This window comes from Diceros bicornis, chromosome 40, assembly GCF_020826845.1.
Source record: "Diceros bicornis minor isolate mBicDic1 chromosome 40, mDicBic1.mat.cur, whole genome shotgun sequence".
In the NCBI taxonomy this organism is placed as follows: domain Eukaryota; kingdom Metazoa; phylum Chordata; class Mammalia; order Perissodactyla; family Rhinocerotidae; genus Diceros; species Diceros bicornis.
In genome coordinates this window covers 13,747,932-13,772,425 of record NC_080779.1, presented here as the reverse complement: position 1 = coordinate 13,772,425, position 24,494 = coordinate 13,747,932, and the positions used below count along the sequence as shown (strand labels likewise).

The following is a 24,494-nucleotide window of genomic DNA, read 5'->3' as shown; positions in this document are numbered from 1 at the left end:
TATAACCAAACAGCACTGTTTGAAAATCCTAAACGTTGGCACTATTTTACATCCTATTTGGATGTAAATATTTTCTGATGAGCTTTTCCTATGTTAGAAACAAGTAGAAAACAAGTCCTTGATTCAGCTGTTCAGGCTTCATCACTACTTCCTGATGCTTAAAGACAAATACTGATCCTTGTGTTGACTTGCAATTAGCACCTTGAATTCATCCCTCAGATCAATGTGTTTAAAATTGGCTGTAACAGGTGGATTTTCAAAGTAACGCATAGGGATTTAATCCCCTGATTCCCATTACTGTGAGTAGGAGCTGTGAAGCTAAATCCCCTTGCAGCCTGCCCAAAATTTACCCCCTGCTGCCTCCGAGTGCCAATTAAATAATAAAAACCAAAACCGTGGTCAGATGTAATTAGTTTGAGAGCAGAGTTTTATAATATTCCCCATGCCAAGCAAACAAATTGACCCCTTGATGACACATACAGAATAATTCAGTTTGGACAAAGAGAACACAAATCTCAAATCTGAACATTTCTTGTGCTATTTGTCAGGAAGTTATAATATGGAAAAACTGTGCTCTTCTAGGAATGGGAAAAGGAGGAAATAAACTCTGAGTCCAAATTGTTGGAAATGCAGTTTATGCTGTTTTTTTTTTCACTTAAAAAAAAAATGTCGTTCAAGACTCCAGTTGATCCAGATTTCACCAAAAATGTGTTACTTCTTAAAAATACGATTCTGATAGGAACAGACTTCAGCTGAGTAGCAGGCAAAATTGCCTAAGAGAAAGGCAGTTCTTGAAGGACTGTTGGGTGTTTCTTAGCTCAAACCATCCCGGAGAGAGTACCAAGCTCCGTGGTCCCCGGAGCAAGCAAAGCCAAGTGCCCCTCCTGGCCATCTTTGGGATGAGGCGGTCTCCATGGTGACCCGGAGCTAGGGTTCTGCTTCATGACAAGGTGTATCTGAATCTAAGGATATGGGCTAGGTAAGGTGAAGTAATCGTTTTGTTTTTGTTGCTGTTTCTGCTTCTTTGTTTAGTTTAGTTTGGGGAGGAGGGGAATGAAAAAGGGGGGAGAGAAGAACAAAAATGAGGTTAACAAAAACCTCTTCCACACAAGGGAATAGATCATGGCAAGCCACTGGTCTAATATATCCATCTTCATTAGTTCAAAATTCTCTTATTTTACTCAACCAAATATTGCCAACATTATTTCACCACGTTGGTTTGAGTTGGAAAAACCCAGCACACACAAGCCGGAACTAACGTGTATCATTAAGGACGGTTGAGTACAAGTGTCCCAGAACTACTGGTTGCACAGGCATCAATATGAACTCAAGCTTCCTATTCAGCGCTTTCTGGGACGTTGGAGTGTGTTCTCACGCACGCATGCTTGTGTGTACATGTGCTGGGAAACGGGAAAGACAAATAGTAAACTATAGTTATAATGAAGAAAAACATACTTTTTTTTTCCCAGTGAAAAATATCAGACTTAGTAATAATAATCCGTGGAAGCTACACTTAAAAATTCATGTAACAACAAAATCGCTTCTCAAGAGATTATGAACTGGGGATCAGAATACTTATTTAAACGTATTTTGATTCTGAAGTTTCCTTGTAAAAATATTCACAGAAATTGGTGGACATTTTTTACATACAACTCGATTTCTCTCATTTACAACATAAATCATTTAATGTAACATTTGCAACCTTAGAAAGGCAGACATATTTAATCCAAGTCAGTTTATAAATTCCAATTTCACATGGATTAAAAATCGCAGATAAATTAAGTCACAATAATATCCTGTACATGCATTAAGGCTGGTGACTGCTAAAGTCTCTTGGTTATCTACAAACAGAAAATCACACACAGATTACTGGGTCTGAAGAGTGTCTACCTCATTAAAAAAATCTTGCTTTCTTTTTTTTTTGGTGATACAGATTTCAACAGTAACTCTGGAAAACTGTGAAAAATGTTATTTAAAAATATATATGTATATACTACTGCACAGTTTCAAAGATGTGATTCATAAATAAGGTTGGCTGCACTGATTAATTTTATAACAATTACTGCACTTCCAAGGTGATTTGAACACGCAGTGACATACTCAATATTAGGCACTAGTAATATCCTTCAGGCGTACTACAGTTTTATGTTAGCTGTATTGTACATATATATTTTTAAATGTATGCATTTATACAAAGTGTGTATATTAGGTATGGGATGTCAGAAATGTACACATCACTGTTATATAATACACACATCATTGTTGTACATACTAGAATAAGTTTTAGTGCAGAAAATCTCATTGCATTGCATTCCATGTGTTCAATCTAGTACACAATTTGTCAACTCTTCAGATTATTTTTCCAGTACATTCCTCTTTAGATAGTGGGTCTGAGTTTCCATTTGTAGTTTAAAAGTTTCCAGAAATATCTCTTTTAACCAAACCTCTCTTTCCAGGCACAATTCTGCACATAAGTCTGATCTGTGTAGAGTAGTTACAAATCCCAAATTTTGATCAAGAATATATTTGGGTTACTCTCAAAGAGAATGCTAACATTGTGATAAAGGATGGCATCCATTCAGGTCATGGAAGGATAAGGTCAGTTGAACTTGTGTTGAACTTCTGAGGAAATAATATCCCTTCAAATATAAAAAAATGATAATAGACATTATATGTTTAAATGAGAGAATCTCTAGAAAGATATACATGAAATGGTGAGCAGTGGTTGTCTCCAGAGGATGGGACTTACTACTTTCTACTCTATACATTTCTGTATTGTTTGAATTTTTACAATGAGCATGTATTACTTTTATAATCAGAGAACACAAGAAAGATATTTCTACTTTGAACAAAACTAAATAAAAGGAAAAAGTTCTGAATGACTTTCACAAACAACAATCAGAAGATGGCTCCTTACCAAAATCATCTACGGCAAAGCAAACAAGAACCGTTGCCCCGACACGCTCTACCGATGAAATGCAAGACAGAGAGAGGAACGGCATGCTCTGACCATCCCCAAAATGACCAGTTTCAAGTTTTTTTTGAAAAACATGGGTCACCAAAGTGCTGATAAAGTGCTGTTGGCACAATCAGCCAGAGGTTACCTGTGTGTTTAAGTGGAGTTTCATGGGCAAGCCCATCACATGGGTACCAGACAACAAGGCCTGCAACTTTAAAGATGGGCAAAACCAGAAAAGCACCCCGGGGCTGCCCGATGGACCCTGAAGGTCATCCCTTTATGTGAGAGTTTGAACATTTCATCAGAATTCAGCAAGAGCAAGTAGAACCAAACCTCAGTCCTCTGAAAAAACAAAAAAAAATTCCAAATTTCTTAAGTTAGATTCAAATTCCCAACAGGATGGGATTGTGAACTCCACCTACAATTATTGAAAGGGATATAAGAAGCACCTCAGCTAGATAAATGTAACATAGAAATACCGTTAATAGTTCCAGATGCTTAAGGCCAAAGCCAAATGCAAATTTCACAAACCCTGCATTTGCTCATTTCAAATTAATTTCAAATCACCAAAGTTGTTCAATCATTTGCACAGTTTTGAATCAGTGCTTACAGCTAGGGAATTACAGCAATGTTTTTTCCCCACCTACAGATCAGGCTGACAAAAATGTTAACATTGCAATCAAACCGGTAAGACCATCAGCAAAAGCATATATCAGTATCTATTAAAAGTGTTTTGTGCCACCATCACCTTGAAAAATGGATCGTTCCACATATCGCATCACCTGTCTTTCTCAGACTGTCCTGGTGCAATTTTGTCAAGTGGGAGGCCTCAAGGACATTATTTTTGTTCTTCAAGTGTGGCAAGGTTTATCCTCGTTTTCAAGAGTTTTTCTTTTTACCAATATTTTTATATCCAAATAGATTTAATAAGAAGACTAAGTCTAGGGCATGGCAAGAGACTATAATAGAAATAAGTTTCAGACAAAACCTGTAAACAAGACGTCAAAAAACTAAAATGTAAACTTAATTAAAAAAAAAAGAAAAGAAAAGAATCAAGGGCAGGACGTAAATATATCAGACGCACAGGATGGAAGCATGGTGTTCTGGCTATTGCTACCCCAAACAGAGTTGCAATCATTGCAGGAATAACTTACCCTGCACAGTAAGCGGCTTGCTAATCAAAGCCTGAAACACATCCCCCAGATCAAAATGCATTAAAGGCCTGCAGAGGCACATTCTGCATGAAGAGTGAGAGGATTAGACAGTATCACGATAAGCAAATAGTTCTCAGCCTGATAAGCAACAGATACAGACTCCTAGTGAAGGGACATTCTAGGTAATGGCCTAATTTGGCCAAGAAAATTTGTAAGAAAGCTATTTCGGAAAAAAAAAGATTTGAAAAACATCGGCCGACAAAAGCCACGAGGCTCTACAGCTGCCGTGTCACAGTGGCAGGAAGAAGAAACACGTGCTGGACGGGCTTGTTGTTGCATGGGCAGAACATTTCAATTCCTAACTGAGCTCCAAATCATAGTTGTCGCTGCTTTAATGTGTGTGGGTTAACTTTCAGAGGCACTGAGTTTTTACCAAATCTCAGTGCCATTTTCACACTATTTTGAGGGCAGGGCAGGCCTGTGGGAGTTGATTCATTTGCTTATAATGCGTTTTGTTGATAATAAAATTGGACGGAGGGGGCGGGTATTAGGTAAACGTCAGAGTTTTTGGTAACACACCATCTAGTAAACGTCCAGCACAAAAATAACTGACATTTTCATTATTAAATTACCCATTAATATACACAATCAAAAAATAATTGGGGGATAGTATATTAATACTGAAAGTAATCAATAGTATAAGAACTAGGTTCATCTTAACTGGCAGTCGAGCTTTTGGTGTGCTGTATTGCACCTGGTTAACTAACCCATGAGATTTTGGTTGAATGTTCTAAGAAGTCATGGTTTAGCTTTGAAATAGAAAGTGTGTGTGTGTGATTGTGTGTGTGTGTGTGTGTAAGTGTATTTTCCATAATCAGAAACCTTTGATCACTTTGCCTAGCCTGGGACTATGGAAACTAGACAAAGAAAATGTGTTCTAAAGAGGTGTGTATGTTACACACATACACAGGCAGCTTCTTATACACCCACACATACAAACACACATGCCCTGGGAAAAGACCATTGGGATGCTGAGAAAATATTCACTGCAGTTTGAAAAATGCTGTGGCTGGGAATTTCAGTAGCACAGTGTCCAGAAACATTGAGCTGTCCATGGAGAAGAGAGCACAATCCAGCTCAAGGGCGAGGTCCCTATGACAGGTGGGCACTGTTCCGTAGCCAGTGCAGGCCCTGCTGGGAATACTGGACCAGATGCTCCATGCTGCTGTGCAGGGTAACAGGCCCCATGAGCAGGTCCAGGTCGTTGAAGAATTCTAGGGGACAGAGAGAGTCGTTAGAGTGCCACACACACTAAGTGTGCTACCCTGAGTGACTTAAGAAAAAATTCCATTCATGGTCTCTACATAAATCAAGCATTCTGTTCCATCATGTGACTTGAGCATTCACCTGAACAAAATAAAACCCAAAGGTGGAGAACTCATCCTATATCCAAAGAATCACTCTATTGGCCATTTCTAATCCAAATGAATAACATTTATTTAGACAAAGAGCAAAGAAAATTTACTTCCTCAGACTACATTCTCCTTGTGGAGTAATGCTTCCCACCCCAAACGTGGGCTGTGGCTCTGTCATCTCTCTTACTGTACTCAACTGTGGCAGGCCAAGCTCTTGGAGTGAGTCCAAGGGAGGAGGCTTCAGGATCCTGGGGGCAAAGCAGAGATGGGTTCTGAAACATCTCTACTGAAGTCACCTTCTCATCCTTGGACATACTCTGGGCTGTCTTTTTCTTAAACATTTATTATGTGCCAAGGAGAGTATGCTAGGTGCGGGATGGCAGAGGTAGAAGAGTGTACCAAGATGAGTAATGTGTAGGCTCTGCTCTCTCAGAGATCACAGTTTAGTGGCTAATAGAGACAAATTTATATGGCTGCTATGCCGTCATAACTGGATCATTGAACAACACCCCTTGAAAGTGCCTGGGAGAAGTTTTCCAAAGGTGCTCACATACACACTGAATGAAGTCCTGCTGGGGAAGGTAAGGGAGGGGTCAGAGAAGACTCCAAGTTCCAGGTAGCTGGGAGGAGAGCCATGGCAGGAAATCGGGAGCAGAACAGGGGAGGAGGAGCAGGTCGGGGAAACAATGCTGACTTTGCACTGGACATGTGGCACCGAGCCCTCGTAGGAGACATCTAGTGGGCAGCTGGTAGTGCCATCTGGAGCCTGGCCTGCTCAGGGTCTCCCAAACTGACCATGAAAATTTTTATACATTTGTCCCTTCTGTTTTTCTGTCCACCTGTGACACCCACCTCACTCCATCTCAGCTTCTCAACTCCTATCTGCTTTTCAAAACCGTGTTCCATGCCAGCTCCTCCAGCGAGCCTCTCCTGGTAGTCTCAGCTCCCTGGCATTGACCTCCCTGGCATTCCCATTGGATTTTCCAAGTACACCACCTCTGGGCTGCATGTTATGTACTATCTGGTTTTATTATCAATTTCATGTACTCAGGACCCATCTGCCTACGTGTGCCATAAATTCCTCATCTCATTGTGGACAGCCTGGTCTTGTCCTCAGAGGCTAATGCTATCATGGGAACAAAATCTGCATTTAATGGCTTGAAAGTGAGATCAGATTTGTACTCTCACCAGTTGCTGGAGGGAGAGTAGTAAATTGGTACAGCCTTTTGGGATAGAAGTTATAATCTTAAAAAAATCTATACCTGTTAACCCTAAAATTCTACTTCTACAACTCCCTCCTAAGATGATAACCAGAAATATAGACAGTGATTTATATAAGGATATTTCTCATAACATTACATGTAATAGTGGGAAAGAAATTGGAAGTAACCTAAATGTCCAACAACAGGGGAATACTTTGAGCAATCATGATACATTACCTAACTACTATTATGACAGTATTATAGAACCATCATAAGGGGTGTTTTTGAACTAGTTATTGACATGAGAAAATGCCTGATATAATGTTAAATTTAAAAAGACAGGATATAAAACTGTATATATACTATGATCTCATTTCGGTAAAAATCACGCATATGTCGAGCAGACTAGAAGAAACTTCAGTTGAATGTTAATAGTAATTATTTCTTGGTGGTAAAATTACTGATTATTTAAAAATTTTTTTTCTCTATAATTTTCTGTACTTTACAAATGTAGCCACAGTAAACATGCATTCTTTTTATAACCAGTAAAAAAAAATGTTATTTAAAAAGAAATATAGCTTACTGCTACATATAAAACACTCTCTTTTCAGTTGTAAGCAGCTATCACTTAAATAGCTAGTAGCATTCATACTCATTAATTAATTAATTAATTCAATGTTTCAGATCCCCAACTGTGTTCTAGGCACTGTGCAGGTCTTAGGAACACAAAGTTGAAGACTTTGAAGTTTGAAGACTTAAAACATAATCACTACTTTCAAGGAGCTCATTGTCTAAAGGGAAATACACATGTGTGTATACCTATATCTATCTATATCATCTATGTCTAGATCATCTCTATCTCTATCTCTAATCTTCCACAGTAAAGATAAAGGTGGGTAAAGGCATAGGAGGCCCTGAGTGAGGGGGAGAGGTCAGGAAAAGTCTCACACAGTAGGTGACAGCTTCTACTATTTCTTCTTCTGTAAATGATGAAACTTGCCCCAGGGTCCGGCTGTCTCCCTGAGCTGTGGTGGAACCATGCACACGCTCCCCATGACGCTCACACACCTCTGTTTTCCTTGGCCAGGTTGTCCGCCATCTCCCAGTAGTCGTAGCTGTGGAGAATGCTATTGGTGATGCTGACGTGGTTGGCTGCCATCTGGTGGATGCGCTGTGGGATGCTGACGATGGTGGAAGGGGACAGGGCGTTGGCATTGGAGAGGCTCCCCTGAGACCCCACGGAGCTGGTGGGAGAGGGGTTGGGAGACATGGGGGATGGGGTTCCAGTGCTCCTGGAAGGGGAGAGGGTAGAAAAACAAGAATGGAGAGGTTGGTACCAGGTGAGGTAGGGCAGCCCCTCAGGGCACCGTAAGCAAGCAGCACATTGCCCAGCGTCATGCAGCATCTCATTTATTGCCTTTAGTTTGGAAAAATGTACTTACTTTCCACTGGCCCCCCATGGAGATGGGGCTTGGGCAGCTTTCGATGAATTCTGCAGGAAAATAAAAATACTGACAGTGAGTACCATCTGCTTAAGTTTAAACAGCCAACGATAATATATTCTCAGGTGACCAGTGAGAGTAGCAATGGCAGACATTGCAAATAAAAGGAAGATGCATAGAAACTGGATCTGGGAAGTTAGAATTACTAGGCTATTGGTTTCCTCTCTGAAAGCTGGTGAGGGTTAGCTGCATGGCCTGCTAGGTTCCACAGAGGGCTAAAACGAAGAGCTCACCCCACAGCCTGGGTACCAACCAAATTCTATGTACCAAATTAAACCATAATCCTGAGGGTCTGTTGAATCCTAAACCAGACTAATTTTTTCATCTTAAACTAGCTTAATTTTTCTGCAAAGGAAAAAAGAGCAGCAACCCCCTCACACTCACACAGACACACAGACACACAGACACACACACACACACACACAGAACAGCTTATATTTAATTTGCAGAAACCATTGACATACATTTAAATGCCTGAAAATTTGAGACACCAAATTCTATTGTTTTAACTTATAAAGCTCAAAAATATTTCTCTTAAAGGAAGTTGCTCTTGAATAGCTGTAAAGAACAAATTAAAATATATTTCCTTAACAGATAGGCAATTTAAAAATTCTGATTCATCTGAATATTCTGATTTAGGATGTTATGTTGCAGGAGCCAGTTGTTTGCATCAGGTATTTAAAAGAAGTTTTGCCTTTGGCAAGAAAAGTTGCTAAATGTACAGATAGATTTCCTCTCTGAGAGCCTAATAATGCCTTCTTGGACATAAGTCTACGGGAATGTTAAGGAAAAAATGGTCTTTATGATGCTGATGTGAATTTTCCCTTCCAGAGACAAGAAAATAGCCTCAGCCTGGTTCTCCAGAGAAAAAGTGTTTCTTTTGGTTAAAAAGAACTTTACGAAGTGGTGACTGCTTTTTAGTTTTCAGTGGAGGTGTTATCAAAGTGGTAAGAAATGGCCTTATATGTGGCAAATTTTGCAACTGTCTTCAGGCCTCTTCCGTTACCACTAAGCCCCATGACTGTAAAAAACACGTGGGGACAAAGTCCTCTTTTCAAAGACAGCTCTGTACTGATAAAACACATTCTTCATGGACAAATTATCATTGTTACCCAAAGGTTTCGTCATCTCTGAACTTTAAGTAGCATTTAAATAGCCTTTGGTTAAGGGTAACTACCAGTAACTCCTGGAGGGGAAACTCTGATTTTTAAGCTGTGTTCCCTATCCATTCTGTACACATTCATGGACTGCATACATGCATTAAGAACTGCTTGTATCCCTTAAAAGTTCTATTGTAACCCCTGTGGCTTACAGAGCTCAGATTCCTTCTTTAGTCAAGCCTTTTTCTTGACTGTAATAACTCTCTTTAGTATTAGCTCTTAGATTCTATATTTCTGAAAACTACTTATCTTGACCAAAGTAAAGGGAAAGGCTTAGCATCAGTTCCCGTCATTATGACACATGATGGTCAATGGGCCAAGACAGTAATCTCCTTGGCTTAGCACCTGGTTACTCTAATGCATGACCAGGAAGGAGGTGGCATGCTGGACACAGTCCATGGAACCCCCAACATAGCCCAGTCATCAGAGACAATCCCTAAGAAGTGGAGTTTGGGCATTAAAGGATCTAAAATGATGGTTGCGTCTCTGACAAAGGGTTGGAGGTGGAGAGGGTGTAATTTCTTCTTTCTATAGACAAACAGATAGCAGAGAGGCCCAGAAATCTCAAATGAATTACTACTTCAGGTCCACTGTACCACAGTACATCACAGAAGGTATTCTTCTTTTTCTTTGTTTATTCTCTTAGTGAAAATGATTTCATTCCCTGAGACAGGTAGAAGCTAGCATGGTTTCCAATTCTATGCTTATATTTACACATTGTTATTGTCCTAGTGCCTCTGAGTTCTAACAAGCCATTTCTTATCATTTAAAATAATATCTTTATTAAAAATTAAATTAGCTACTGGAGATAGCTAAGAGGAAGTTCTAAGTGGTTACTTCTAAGAGGAAGAAGCTCTAAGCGAACATGAGGAACTTATGTTAGCTATAAAGGTGAGTTTCCTAGGACACTGGACTGAGTAACTGGATCTTCATTCTCTTGAGGCCATGAAAATACCTGGACACAAGGCAGGGGGATAAATTAGATGGGCTCTGAAGGCCATTCTCTGAGCCCTGAACACCACGAGTGTGTCATAAATGGGGTGAGCGTGGAGATCAGAGGGCTCCTGTATTATCCCCAAGGGAACAGACTCCACCAGGCTCCTTGGAAATGTCCTTTTTTAATTTTTTTAAATTTTTTGTTTATTGCAGTAACATAGGTTTATAACATTGTATAAGTTTCAGGTGTACATCATTATACTTCTATTTCTGCATAGATTACATCATGTTCACCACCCAAATACTAACTACAACCCATCACCACACACTTGTGCCGAATTATCCCTTTTGCCCTCCTCCCTCCCCCCTTCCCCTCTGGTAACCACCAATCCAATCTCTGTCTCTATGTGTTTGTTTGTTGTTGTTATTATCTACTACTTAATGAGGGAAATCATACGGTATTTGACCTTCTCCCTCTGACTTAGGAAATGTCCTTGACAGGGAGACAACTGAATACAAGGAACACTGTTGCCCATTAGCCAGACAGTACCTTGAAATAGTCGATAAGTGCTTTTGAGTACTTTACAGCATGGTCCCTTTTGAGTCGAAACATCCGCCAGTAAAGGAGAGCCAGGCATCGGTAACTGCAGCAGAAAAAGAGAAATGGGCCCTGAGAGCATGAGTGTGTCTTTTGAAAACAAGACTAAAAATTTCTTGTTCCAAGGCACTCGATATTTACATCTTGATTATATATATAAAATATTTCTATACATACATATATGTATGTATCTGACTTTCCTTTCTTTCATAAGATATAATTCAAAATTTCAAGGAGTTGCTTCATAAATATATTCATCACTAGATCATTTTGTATTAGCTTTGTTTCTTTGTTGGGGCCGAGGGCCTGACCCTTTTCTTCTTCCACCACTAGAGGGCAGTCTCTCTCTACGAGAGGAGTGAGGAAGCTCTGACACCCAGCTGTCACTGTCCACCGGGTGAGTTTCAGGGCAGAGCCACTGTACTCTCATTTCCCTGGACATCCTGCCCTTCCCGCCGCATCGGCCCTGCTGAAAGAATACGCCTTCCACCTGTTTTTATTGCTTTCACTTTTAAATTACTTGACTGTAGTATAATTAGTTCAAATAAAGTAACAGATCTGAATGTGTTTTATAAAGAATAAATACTGTGATGAGAGTAGTTATTATTTTATATATTGATTAAATCTTTACACATTTGTAGTCTATCTTATATAAGACTATTTGTTAATCATCATTAATTTATTAATCCTAATGTGGAACTTAAAAGTGTGAAAAGGGCACAGAAAGCGTTTTCTGAGACACACCTTGTTTCCTTGGTGCTTTTCACTCACAATCATTTGCTAACTCAGATCTGGTGCTGACATGACACCACACCAAACACACACATACAGATATGACCGCAACGTCCAAGGACAACCTAACAGTCCCTTCTTGGCACACCAAACTCCAGGTGATGAGAGGATGCGAAACGACCTGAGATTCTTTTGTGTCTGTTGCTGTTATTTTTTTTGAGACTCAATTCTCTAACCTGCAGATCAGATTCTAGAGTGGAGTATGAACCTCTGAAGAGCAAAAAATTTTGACTCCCTATCACAGGAGGAACCAGTAGAGAGGTGCCTGTGATTTTGGGGAGTCGGGTGAGGTGTCCTGAAGATATGCAGTGGGGAAAATTATTTTTATTATATCATTATAATCACTTTAGATATAGAAAAAAATGATTACATGTTGGTTAATATTTTATTTATTTATTTATTTTTTGGAGAGGAAGATTGGCCCTGAGCTAACATCCATGCCAGTCTTCCTCTATTTTGTTTGTGGGATGCTGGCACAGCATGGCTTGATGAGTGGTGCATCGGTCTGTGCCCGGGATTCGAACCTGCGAACCCTGGGCTGCCGAGGCAGAGCATGCGAACTTTAACCACTATGCCACTGGGCTGGCCCCATGGTTAATATTTTAAAAGTGTTTTTATTATCAAGTGTAACGAACTGCTCCTCAGTTTAATGTGTTGAGAACTTTAATGCATCATCTTGATTCAGTAATACTGATCCTGCGTGTAAAGAGATGAATTATTTTGATTGCATCTAAAATGTTAAACACAGAGAAATGACACTTGGCACAATTCACATTCAAATTATTAAAACACAGACCTACCTGATTTTAAAAGACATACACATAGAAAAAAATTATCCTTGTGTAATGCACCTGTCGATTCTCACCCACTGTGAGTTCACATCATGCATGGTATAGCAGCAAGAAGTAATGTGGGCTCTCCCTAGCCACCATTAGAGCTGCATATGGTTTTGCATGTTAGAGGACACTAGGGAAAGGGGATGCATTTCAGCACCTGGTTTGCCAATGAAGATACGTGAGGCTGGGAAGGCTATTTTAAGCTGATATGATGTACTCACCATAATGCAGCCAATTGTTTATCCTCTGGTGTGGCATTGGGGCCTGAGTGGGTTTTTAGTCTCATAGCATACCTGGAAAACAAAGAAAAGAAAGAAAAACCAAGGAAACTTTTATTTATTTATTTATTTTTAATTTTTTTATTTTTGTGTGTGTGAGGAAGATCAGCTGTGAGCTAACATCCATGCCAATCCTCCTCTTTTTTGCTGAGGGAGACTGGCCCGGGGCTAACATCTGTGCCCACCTTCTTCTACTTTATATGGGACGCCACCACAGCATGGCCTGACAAGCGTTGCATCAGTGCGCGACCAGTATCTGAACCCAGGCCGCCAGCAGCCGAGCTCGCGCACTTAACCGCTACGCCACAGGGCCAGCCCCCAGAGAAACTTTTTAAAAAAGCTTTCTTATTAACAATAGAACATTTGCTATGATGGAAGTTCTCTCTGCGTAACACTTAGTTTTTCATAGTGGTTGCTGATAATGGTTTCTTTTTTTTTTCCCATTTTATTTATTTTTTATTTTATTTTTTTAATTTTTTGTTTATTGCAGTAACATTGGTTTATGACATTGTAGAAATTTCAGGTGTACATCATTGTACTTCTATTTCTGCATAGATTACATCATGTTCACCACCCAAATACTAATTACAACCCATCACCACACACATGCACCGAATTATCCCTTTCACCCTCCTCCCTCCCCTCTTCCCCTCTGGTAACCACCAATCCAATCTCTGTCCCTATGTGTTTGTTTATTGCTGTTATTATCTACTACTTAATGAAGGAAATCATATGGTATTTGATCTTCTCCCTCTGACTTATTTCACTTTGCATTATACCCTCAATGTCCATCCACGTTGTCACAAATGGCTGGATTTCATCGTTTCTTATGGCTGAGTAGTATTCCATTGTGTATATATACCACACCTTCTTTATCCATTCGTCCCTTGATGGGCACTTAGGTTGCTTCCAAGTCTTGGCTATTGTGAATAACGCTGCAATGAACACAGAGGTGCATGTACCTTTACCAATTGGTGTTTTCAAGTTCTTTGGATAAATACCCAGCAGTAGAATAGCTGGATCATATGGTAGTTCTATCCTTGATTTTTTGAGGAATCTCCATACTGTTTTCCATAGTGGCTGCACCAGTTTGCACTCCCACCAGCAGTGTATGAGAGTTCCCTTCTCTCCACATCCTCTCCAACACATGTTGTTTCCTGTCTTGTTAATTATAGCCATTCTGACGGGCGTGAGGTGATATCTCATTGTAGTTTTGATTTGCATTTCCCTGATAGTTAGTGATTTTGAACATCTTTTCATGTGTCTGTTGGCCATCTGTATATCTTCTTTGGAGAAATGTCTGTTCAGGTCTTTTGCCCATTTTTTAATTGGGTTGTTAGTTTTTTTGTTGTTGAGATGCATGAGTTCTTTATATATTTTGGAGATTAAGCCCTTATCAGATGTATAGTTTGCAAATATCTTCTCCCAATTGTTAGGTTGTCTTTTCGTTTTGTTGATGGTTTCCTTTGCTGTGCAGAAGCTTTTTAGTTTGATGATAATTGTTTCTTGAAAGCTAGCTGATGCTGCCCCATTTTCCCTAAGCACTACATGATTGTGATGACTAGAACAAACGACTTTTATGACCATCTAGCTACTTTCTGCTCTTTAACAACACAAGTTCAAATGCTATGGATGGTCGAGAGTGATACCAGTTCAAGCATCATCCACGTATATGGTGACACCCATTTTCACAAATTCTGATTTATGGCTGAGCGGCTGATAAGATGGAGGCAAAGTTCAACCCTTCCAGGCTTATCTCCAGAAGAATTTTCATTCCTCGTACTCAAATGAAAGCTTGGATTTACCCCTTTGTCATTGTTACAGAACTTTTACTTTGACAGTAGTGTAAGTGTCTCGGGTGCATAACTAGTAGCTTTTATGAACTTTAATTAACTCCACTTATTTCTCTGACCCAGGGCGACTGTGGCCAGTCCTTTCTCCCAATAATACACCAAGTTACTTGCAGGATCTTTGAGAGAGATGAGGCAGTATGCGTAATGGTGAGGGAGTCCTGGGTTCAAATCCCAGCTCAGCCACTTATTAGCTGTGAGAGCTTAGACAAATGTAGTGATGTCTTTAAGCCTCCATTCCCTTATTTATAAAATATAAGACTAATATTGCTGATCACATAGCGTCATTGTAAGGATTAACCAAGAGAGTATTTGTAAAGCTCTTGGCATAGCAGACCGGCTCATTGTAAATGGCTCAAAAAATGATACTGTTATTGTACTATCTCCACAACATGCAGATTTGTAGCGTTTTTGAGTGGATCTCTTTGTATAGTTTTCATAGTGGTTGCTCTGGGTATATGTGAGTTATCACAATTTGCTGGTATCAACATGTTACCACTTTGAGCGAATTGTGGAAACCTTACTTCCATTAGTTCCCTTTACTTTCCCCCTTTGTTTTTGTGAGGAGATCAGCCCTGTGCTAACATCTGCCAATCCTCCTCTTTTTGCTGTGGAAGACTGGCCCTGGGCTAACATCCGTGCCCATCTTCCTCCACTTTATATGGGACACCACCACAGCATGGCTTGCCAAGCAGTGCGTCGGTGCTCGCCCGGGATCTGAACCGGCGAACCCCGGGCCACCCCAGCGGAGCGCGCACACTTAACCACCTGCGCCACCGGGCCAGCCCCTACTTTCCCCATTTTTAAATAACACTGTCTTGAGTATCAGATGGTAGTATAATTTTTGTTTCCATCATCAAATATGATTGATAAAACTCATGAGCATAGTTTATTGCATGTATCCATATTTCTGCTCTCCCATTGTTCTTTCTTCCTGACGCTCCAAGATCCCTTCTTTTGTCTTTTCCTTTCTGTTTGAGGAACTTCCTTTAGCCAATCTTTAAGGGTGGGTCTGCTAGAGATAAAAGCTTTTAGTTTTCCTTCATCTGAGAATATTTTTATTTCCCTTCATTCCTGAAGAATCAAGTTTCACTGAATCTAGAATTCACAGTTCGACAGCTTTTTTTTCTTTCAGCATTTGGAAAACGTTGTGCCACTCCCTCCCGGCCGCCATTGTTTCAGATGAGAAGTCTGCTGACATTGGAATTGGTGCTCCCCTAAAGATGAGGTGTCCTTTCTCTCTGGGTGCTTTCAGAACTTTTTTCTTTGTCTATAGTTTTCAGAAATGTAGTTATGATATGTCTTGGTGTGCAATTCTTTGGGTTTATCCTACTTGGGTATGTCTCAGCTTCTTAAACCTGTAGGTTTATGTCTTTTGCCAAATTTGGCGAGTTTTAGCCATTACTTCTTCAAATACTTTTCAGTCTCACTCTCTTCCTCTCCTTCTGGGACTCCAATGATACGTATGTTGGATCTTTTGTCATTGTGCTGGAGGCTCTATCCATTTTTTTTCCATCCTATTTTCTCTCTGTTGCTCAGATTAGGTAAATTCTATTTTCTGTTCTCAAGTTTAATCATTCTATCCTCCATCATCTCCACTCTGCTACTGAGCCCATCCAGTGAGATTTCTATTTCTGTTATATTTTCCAGTTCTATACTTACCATTTGGTTCTTTTTTTAGTAACTTTTATTTCTTGGCTGAGATTTTTTTTTATTTTTTGTTTGTTTCAAGAGAATTTGTAATTTTTTGGTTCTAGGTAGTTTTGCCACAAGGATTTTCAAGCAGCCATCATAAAAATGCTTCAGCAAACAATTACATGTCCAATAGCTTCACTGCAAGCATCTTTGCTGCAAGCATTTTCATCTTATAACTAATTGGCTGTAAGGCAACTGTGCTGTAAAAAATAAAAAAATAACTGGTTGACAGTTTGTTGTTGTTCTTGTTGTTAGTTTGGTTTCATTGCTCCATTGACAAAGTTCTTGCAGTTGCTCCCATTTTTATATGATATAAATCTTAGCTAGCGCTCATGATGGTCTATACAGTAACGAGTAGATGTGGTGGTGGTGGTGGTCTTAAAATAGTTAGCATTTCTTCCAGTTAGTGATGTTTTATTGATGGTTTTATTGAGCTGACAGATGACGATGATTTGCCCCAAGAGTTGGTTTCCTATTTTGAAACACACTACATTGGAGGAGAAAAAGAGGGCTGAGGGCCTCTTCTTTGAGGGTGCAGAGTTAAATCCATACATCCCATAGAACAAAGACAAGTGCCTAGGTACATTACACACACACACACACACACACACACACACACACACACACAAATCAGTTCTTAGTGCAGTATTGCCATGAATCTACAAACACACATTTTAAATGTATTCAAATATTTTTGTATTTTGCAATAAAGTCTTTTTAATTTTGGCTATTGATTTTTTCATGTTTCATTATGTCCTTTTTAATTAATGTCCCTCTTTTATTTTTTGTGATTTTATCTTTTATGGCAAAATTGGCTTACGGCCTATCAGTTATGCAGTGAAAATGCTTGTGGCAAAGATGTCTGCGGCAGAGATGCTTGCAGCGAAACTACTGGACACGTAATTGTGTATTGAAGCATTTTATGACGGCTGCTTTAAAATCCTTGTCAGAGAATTCCAACACCTGATTCATCTTGGTTATTGGTGTCAACTGACTGTCTTTTCTCATTCCAATCGTGATTTTCTTGTTTCTTGGTATGACAAGTGAGTTTCTATTGTATTTTGGACATTTTGGCTATTATGTTAGGAGACTCTGGGTCCTATTTAAACTTTTTCTTTTAAAAGGAAGTCACTCTGTTTAGGTTTAGCAGGCAGATCCTGACCTACTTTTGTGGGCTATGGTTCCAATTACAATTTAATTTTCAGAGCTTTTGTGGTGCAATTTTGATTTGTGGTGGCAGGGTTCCACTTGCCAGTTCCACTGGCCACTTGCCAGTCACTTGGTATTCATGGGTAGAGAAAGGAATTCTCTTGCCTTTGGGGACACAGAGTGCACCCTGGGCTGGACACTTGTGGCGAGATCACCCTCACCAGTGCTCCCACCCCACAGTGTCTCTCAGTGGGAGAGGGAAGTCTCAAGCCTGGTGGGCAACATGCAGATTTAAGTGGTAAATTAATGCTATTTTCTTTTTTTTTTTTTTTTTTTTTTGTGAGGAAGATCAGCCCTGAGCTAACAACCATGCCAATCCCCCTCTTTTTGCTGAGGAAGACCAGCTCTGAGCTAACATCTATTGCCAATCCTCCTCCCTTTTTTTTTCCCCCCAAAGCCCTAGTAGATAGTTGTACGTCATAGTTGCACATCCTTCTAGTTGCTGTATGTGGGACGCGGCCTCAGCATGGCCGGAGAAGCGGTGCGTCGGTGCACGCCCGGGATCCGAACCTGGGCCGCCAGTAGCGGAGCACGCGCACTTCACCGCTAAGCCACGGGACCGGCCCTAATGCTATTTTCTAACTCAGGTAAGAAAACCTCCTTTTGTGACAGTTTTCTGAGTAGCATAACGATTCTATTCAGTCTGAATTATCTAGAAAATGGATTGTGTTCTCCTCCCAGGGGAGGTGCCTGCACCAGTGTGCACAGCAGAGTGCCCACTCTGGGGTGGCACAGGTGTGGCATATCGGCACCTCCAGGGTATCTGACTGGCATCAGGCTGTTACTGTTGCTTGGATTTGCTTGTTTTTTAAAATCTGAATGCCTTTAATTGGGCCATGCATACCTCAGTTGAACACAGGCCCTGGGGCTTGCTTATTTGTTCATTCCTCAAATATTTATTGAGCACATGTTCTGGGAACTGTTCAGGGACTAGGGATACATCAATGGACCAATCAGACAAAAGACAAAAAAATCCCTGGTTCAACACCCTCACATTCTAGGACATCTTACTGCTCTGCGCCCATCTGGTTTCACCCATTTTCTTCCCTGCCTGCCTGTGGGTATCTGAGTCCGTGCCTTATTCTGAGGAAGAAATGTGAGAATCTAGGATCTCTTAGAGTAATTTTAAGTTTTTTACTCTGGTGATTTCTCTTCTTCTCTGCCAAAAATACTGTACCATGTAAGAAAACAGTGTGAAGGAATCACTAACACATTGGTGTAGTAGAAATATTTTAATAAGAAAAATGGCTGGACAGTGTTGACTTTCAAAACATTCTCGAGAAGTGCTTTTTGAAGATGATGCTGGGCTGACAGCTTCAATGGCTGGAAACAATTTTCTGAAGGACAGCGGTGTAAAATACCATGTTGCGTCCTTGGGCCAAGGCAGACCAAAGAGGGTAAACCTGGGATGATTAGAAATCTTGCATCTGGAATGGTGGGAGATGGTCAAAAATATCTAATCTTAGGTTGCACAGAATTCCAGAATTAGAAAAGTCTCTTCAAGTTCGTTTTGGGAAGACTTATTTCACGTAATGGGTATTAGACATTATCCCAAGCAGTTGAACCGGCTAAAAACACAAACCATATGACGAAGGTTCTCAGTACTGTTAATGGATGAAATTCCCTTAATGGTTCATTAAAGAGACGTTAAGGATGTGCCTTTCCAGGTCTCCATCACGGAAGACAAGAGTCTCCCACCCAACCCCTTGATGTGCCCCTATTAGTTAACCCTGCTTCTGCTCACATTACAAGTCTTATTAACTCAGGTTGAGGGATGCTGCTCATGTCCAAGTCTAAGGCGAGTACCCTCTGAGACAGTACAGCACAGGGTGGATTTCCTTTCCTGAAATGCCCTTAATCTTCTTTCCTTTCATTAAATACTCCCGAATCATTTGCAGATGGAGTCAGAATTTAGATTATACTAACCTGAATCAGATTTAAAGAAAAGCAGCATAGGGGCGAACTGAGTTCAAAATCTGCCCCTTCCTGGCTGGCTGAAGCAGGAACGTCACATCTCACTCAGAGTCAGCTTGCCTTCTGCGGCCATCAGGGGTTATAGGGGCTGCCCTGCCTCGCTCACAAAGAGAGTGAAGGGGGCAGGTGTGCGAAAGGGCCGTGCAGAATCTGACATTCTTATTCTGACGGATGAACATCGGTTCTTGGTAGCTGATAGTGTGGGCTGATGTTCTTTTCCTGTAGTCATAGTACTTACATATATTCCTCACCAGCCCCCGGCTCCCCAACAAGAAAACACCGTGCTTACCTGATGAGCTCTACTGTTTCTGAATACATTGTGTAAGGAGATTTGGATTCCATTGGGCCTTGTTCCATTGCATTTCCACACTCAATAAATGACAGGGCTGCTTCAGCGTAGTTCAGAGCCTTTCCAAACTTTTCCACCTGATCAACAGAGTCAATACAGTGTCTTCCTTAAGTACAGTTTTTTAAATGGCATTGTCACATAGTCTATACAATTTATTTGAGAAACTCGATTTTTCAGTTTCAAATTCCTGTGAATGGAGCTGAGGGAAGAAAGAAATAGGATATTTCCTTCTCTAGCTATTTTCACAAATTGCTACTGGTTTAGGGTAAGTGAGCGAATGGTTACATACAGAATTGTACCAAATCCACATAACAAGTGCCAATCAGAATTGCTCTGGACTTCACGGGTGCTCTAATTCCTGTTTCCCTTTTTCTAACCCCTAATAGTTTGGCAAACTTCACTCCTTGTTCGTCCACGCTATGCTAAATATACATCGAAGTCGGTAAATCTGATTCCATATAAGAGTTTTCATATTTTTTTTGTATACTCCAACTTTGATGGTTTAAGGCCTTGGTTATTATCTTTCACATTATTTGTGACATTTACATGTTCATGCCTTCCTTTTATCATGTGTGTTTTTTTTTGTTTTTTTTTTGGTGAGGAAGATTAGCCCTGAGCTAACATCTGCTGCCAATCCTCCTCTCTGTGCTCAGGAAGATTGGCCCTAACATCTGTGCCCATCTTCCTGTATTTTATATGTGGGATGCCTGCCACAGCACGGCTTGATAAGCGGTGCGTAGGTCTACACCCGGGATCCGAACCTGCAAACCCAGGGCCGCCAAAGCGGAGCATGTGAACTTAACCACTACGCCCCTAGGCTGGCCCCCTATCATGTGTTTTTTAGTTATTCTGTTAATAGTTATAACCTCACTTACGGGGAGAGTGAGGAGGGGAAAGGAGAGAAAATAAAACTCAAGACATTATTTCAGCTTAGCTAAAATGGGACACTAAGTCGAACGTTGATAAAAAATGATTTGGATCATCTGAGGTTGTCTAAATTTATGTTAATCTTTCTCCATCTCGGCAAGGATAACCAAGAATCAGCCTGCATTCTTAAGTTCTCATAAATCTAAACTTACCCATCAGGTTCCCTGTTTCATACATTGTTATTCTCTGTGGATAATTACATATTCCAAGTTTAAATTGCATAATCTCCCAGTTTTCAAGTAATCATTCATCAATCAAAATAGAGTTACACAAACACGCTAACTTCTAATCTAACCCTTGCCTCTAAAAAAAAATTCTCATTAGTAATAATACCTTAGAAAACAGAAACGTAGAGAAAACTCTCCCTCATTAGCACACCAAATTTTTAAACAGCTTATAACCCTAATAGGCTATAGAGCAATATTTCTTGACGACACTTTCAGATTAAGGAAGTCATTTCATTCAACAAGTATTTTCTAAAGCACCCAATTCTGTGCTATGTGCACTTGACACACAAAAGCTCCTTCCAGGAACATATAATACATTTGGAGAGAAAAAATGTGCACCCACAAGATAGTTCAAAGTGCAAGGTAGTCTGTGGTTAACAAAATGCAAAGCAAGGAGTCCAATGCAAAAGAGATGACAGGAAAGGAGCAAGTGACGGGGCTACAGAGAGGCTGGGGAGGCCCCAGGGAAGAGACTTGAAATGACAGTGGGAAGAAATGGCGTCTGATTTGGCTGGATTTGGGGAGGAAGCTAAAGGTGTGAGTGTGCACGAGAAGGAGAGTGTGTGAGCGAGTATGTGGGAGTAGCTGTGAGTGTGAGTGTGAGGCTCTGTAGGTGCAAAGGCCCACTGGTTGGCATGAGCGAGGTGTGCTTAGAGGTGGTAGGGGCCAAGCTGGGCTGTAGCAGAGTGTCGCTAGGAAAGGTCATTTGGGCAAGATGACACTGAACGAATAATCCTGGTAAACCTTGGATGATTCAGGCAGAAAATTTCATTCTGCTTTAAAATTCAGTGCCCTTCTCCAATAGTGACCATGCATCCGCTTCCTCAGGGGACCAGAAGTCTCCATCAGACTGTGGGATTGTGAGGATAAGAACTGCATCTCCTATTTCCTTTCTCTATTTTCTGATACTCAGTGGTTATTTCTCCCGTACACCAGGGTACCTAGGCAGTGATCTTCATACAAATAAATGCTTGATGGGCAAAATCAGTAGCAGTGGGAGAGCGGTACTGTTACGGTTTTAGCATTTTCAACACCAGAATAACACTCTCAGGGGCGTTTGAAATGGCTTATTCATCTCCAGCACCCTGATCTCAGGTATGAACACTGGAGGGAAACAGAACTGGACTTACTAGGTAGGAAGGAGTCCCCTTAGATGAGACCTTAAGATGGAACACCTGTATGATCTCTTTTAGGAAAAAACAGAAGTTGTCTATCTCTTGCCTGAAAGCTTCAAGCTTTCTAAAATAGGAGATTATCCAAGCAAGAAAAGTTATTCTTTGAAAACATCAGATCACGGTCACTTTCAGGTCTTATGCGCAGTATAATAGTTTCTGTGTTGTACAGTTTCAGAAGAAGTATTAGAGTCTTTTTGAAAAGGGATTTGATCCTGGGACCAAGCCAAGGGTTGGCCAAGCTAACGAGAGAAAAATGAAAACATAGATTTTTTTTTTTTAAGGAAAAAAATTCTACCACCGACTGACTCCACTGCCTCTAGTTACTATTCAAACCTTAGGACTAAACTGAAATATTCATTTATCTAGGGCTTTCTCCAAATGAGACATTATTGGTTGAAGTCATAATTTATTGGGCTATGAGCACTTGATTATATAAACATTTCTCCATTTAACAGACCCAGCCATCCTTGTAATAGATTTTATAATTACCCCAGCTATATTGCCCCAATGATGAAGCTGCAGTACAAACATAATTTGGGAGAATGTATCTGGAAAGAGAAAGGTCTTACCATTGCATCTGCTTTATGCTTCATTCGTTTAGCTTCTTGCATAAAATAATCTGCACTGCGTGGCCTACAAGGAGAGAATGGTTTTAAATGTCATTATTGTGTAAGTGCAAGATCTTTTGAAAATATTCCTTCCTTTTGCTCAAACTTCAAGCATAATTTTAAAAATCTGCTTAATATGGAATCAAGTATTTTTTGCATTTCCAAACTACTGCTTATATGTAAAATACCACGATTATATTTCCCTTAAGTTAGCAATTCAAAAGACACTCAATATATGTAGATAGTGATTTTACAGTGATTTTAACATCGTTCCCCAGTGCCTAATTTGTGAATCAGATTTTCTATCGCATGTTTAAAGAAAACAAGTGAAAAATCTTATATCACACGATATTTACACAAAACAATCCCTTTTTAATGTAAAGATTGCAAATATACCTCATAATAATTGTATGGATATGTACAGGTGAGTATATTTATGTATCCTCATGAGACTGTGTCATTTATATGCATAAATGGTTCCTAGAGTTGTATGTATCTATATATATATAATTATTTTAAAGCTTCCCAATAAAAAATGAAGAGGTAATGCCGTATGATTCCATTCCAGTTGTAATGAAGTTAACTGTAAAATGATGTCTACCTTGTAACAATGCAAACGTGGCCTGTATTCTCTAGAGTTCTGATTAGCTAGCTGGTAAACATTAACAGCAGACATGTGCATTATTAAAGCAATAACCCTGGCCAGCATTGACTCTGCTGGGAGATGAAGATCATTCATCCAGAGACCGATCCGAGCGTGCGTAGTGACCCCAAGTTACACTACGCTACTCATCAGACAGTACCTTTAAATGCTTAGTCTGATAGATTTTTAAAAATCTACATATTTTAGATGCCATCAGCATAAACTTTTCTTGTAGTATGGGTCTTTATGTAATCAATAAACTTGACCTATTCATGAACATCCAGTATAAGCTGGGACTCCCTGAATGGGAGATAACATGTAAGTAGTGATATTAATCATGGACTGTTTAACCTATTGTTCCAAGCTTATTTTAAACTGCCTTCCTTCAGATTCTAATGGGTCTTTTTCCTTACTGCAATATTAGGTAGTCAGTGCATCCTTTCATCCAAAGAACTAAAAATGCTTGGAAAAACCACACATACCCTGTCAATGACATTGCAATCCAAAACCATTATCCTCATTTTAATGGTTTTAATCAATCAGTCAAACAAATAAACAAACCAGGATCAAAGCAAATAATTAGTTTCAGGTCACAAATCACTGAAGCAAGTAAAGGACCTTGGTTTTCTGTCTCTTACTTCCCCATAAAATATTGTCAGTACTGTGGTAACATGCTGGGAATATTTAACTTTTCCAACGAAGAACTGAGGACCAGTTGCTGGATTTCCTTAATGTGTATAATTAATTAAACTTCCTGTCTTTAGCTCATCATCCCTTTCTGTTCTTCCTGCCACTCAGGCCTGACCTTCCATTCATCTTGGTGGGTCCTCATTGGCAGGTGAGGCCTGAGGTTTCCTTCACAGGAAGGTCCTGCTCCTGGCTCTTCTTTTGCTAGTTCATCTCGTGGAGGTTCACATTTCTTCCATTTGAATGGTTTTTCAGTTGCCTTTACATGGTGGTTTTTCCTTCTTTGTCCACAGATTGACCTTTGAACACATATTGACT

The 24,494-nt window shown here is 40.1% G+C and overlaps 1 protein-coding gene across 2 annotated transcripts in view; it reads right to left on the bottom strand.

Moving 5' to 3' along the window:
* Positions 1-317: 317 nt before the first annotated feature.
* Positions 318-24,494, bottom strand: part of AFF3 (ALF transcription elongation factor 3) — a 526,951-nt gene continuing 502,774 nt past the window's right edge. For both annotated transcript variants that reach the window (XM_058534464.1, XM_058534465.1), the window contains 7 exons: positions 22,808-22,871; positions 19,850-19,986; positions 12,776-12,847; positions 10,879-10,972; positions 8,173-8,222; positions 7,799-8,022; positions 318-5,387 (listed from right to left, as the gene is read on the bottom strand). In XM_058534464.1, the coding sequence (XP_058390447.1) occupies positions 5,266-5,387; positions 7,799-8,022; positions 8,173-8,222; positions 10,879-10,972; positions 12,776-12,847; positions 19,850-19,986; positions 22,808-22,871 (763 nt within the window). In that variant the 3' untranslated portion in view covers positions 318-5,265. The remainder of the gene's footprint in view (positions 5,388-7,798; positions 8,023-8,172; positions 8,223-10,878; positions 10,973-12,775; positions 12,848-19,849; positions 19,987-22,807; positions 22,872-24,494) is intronic.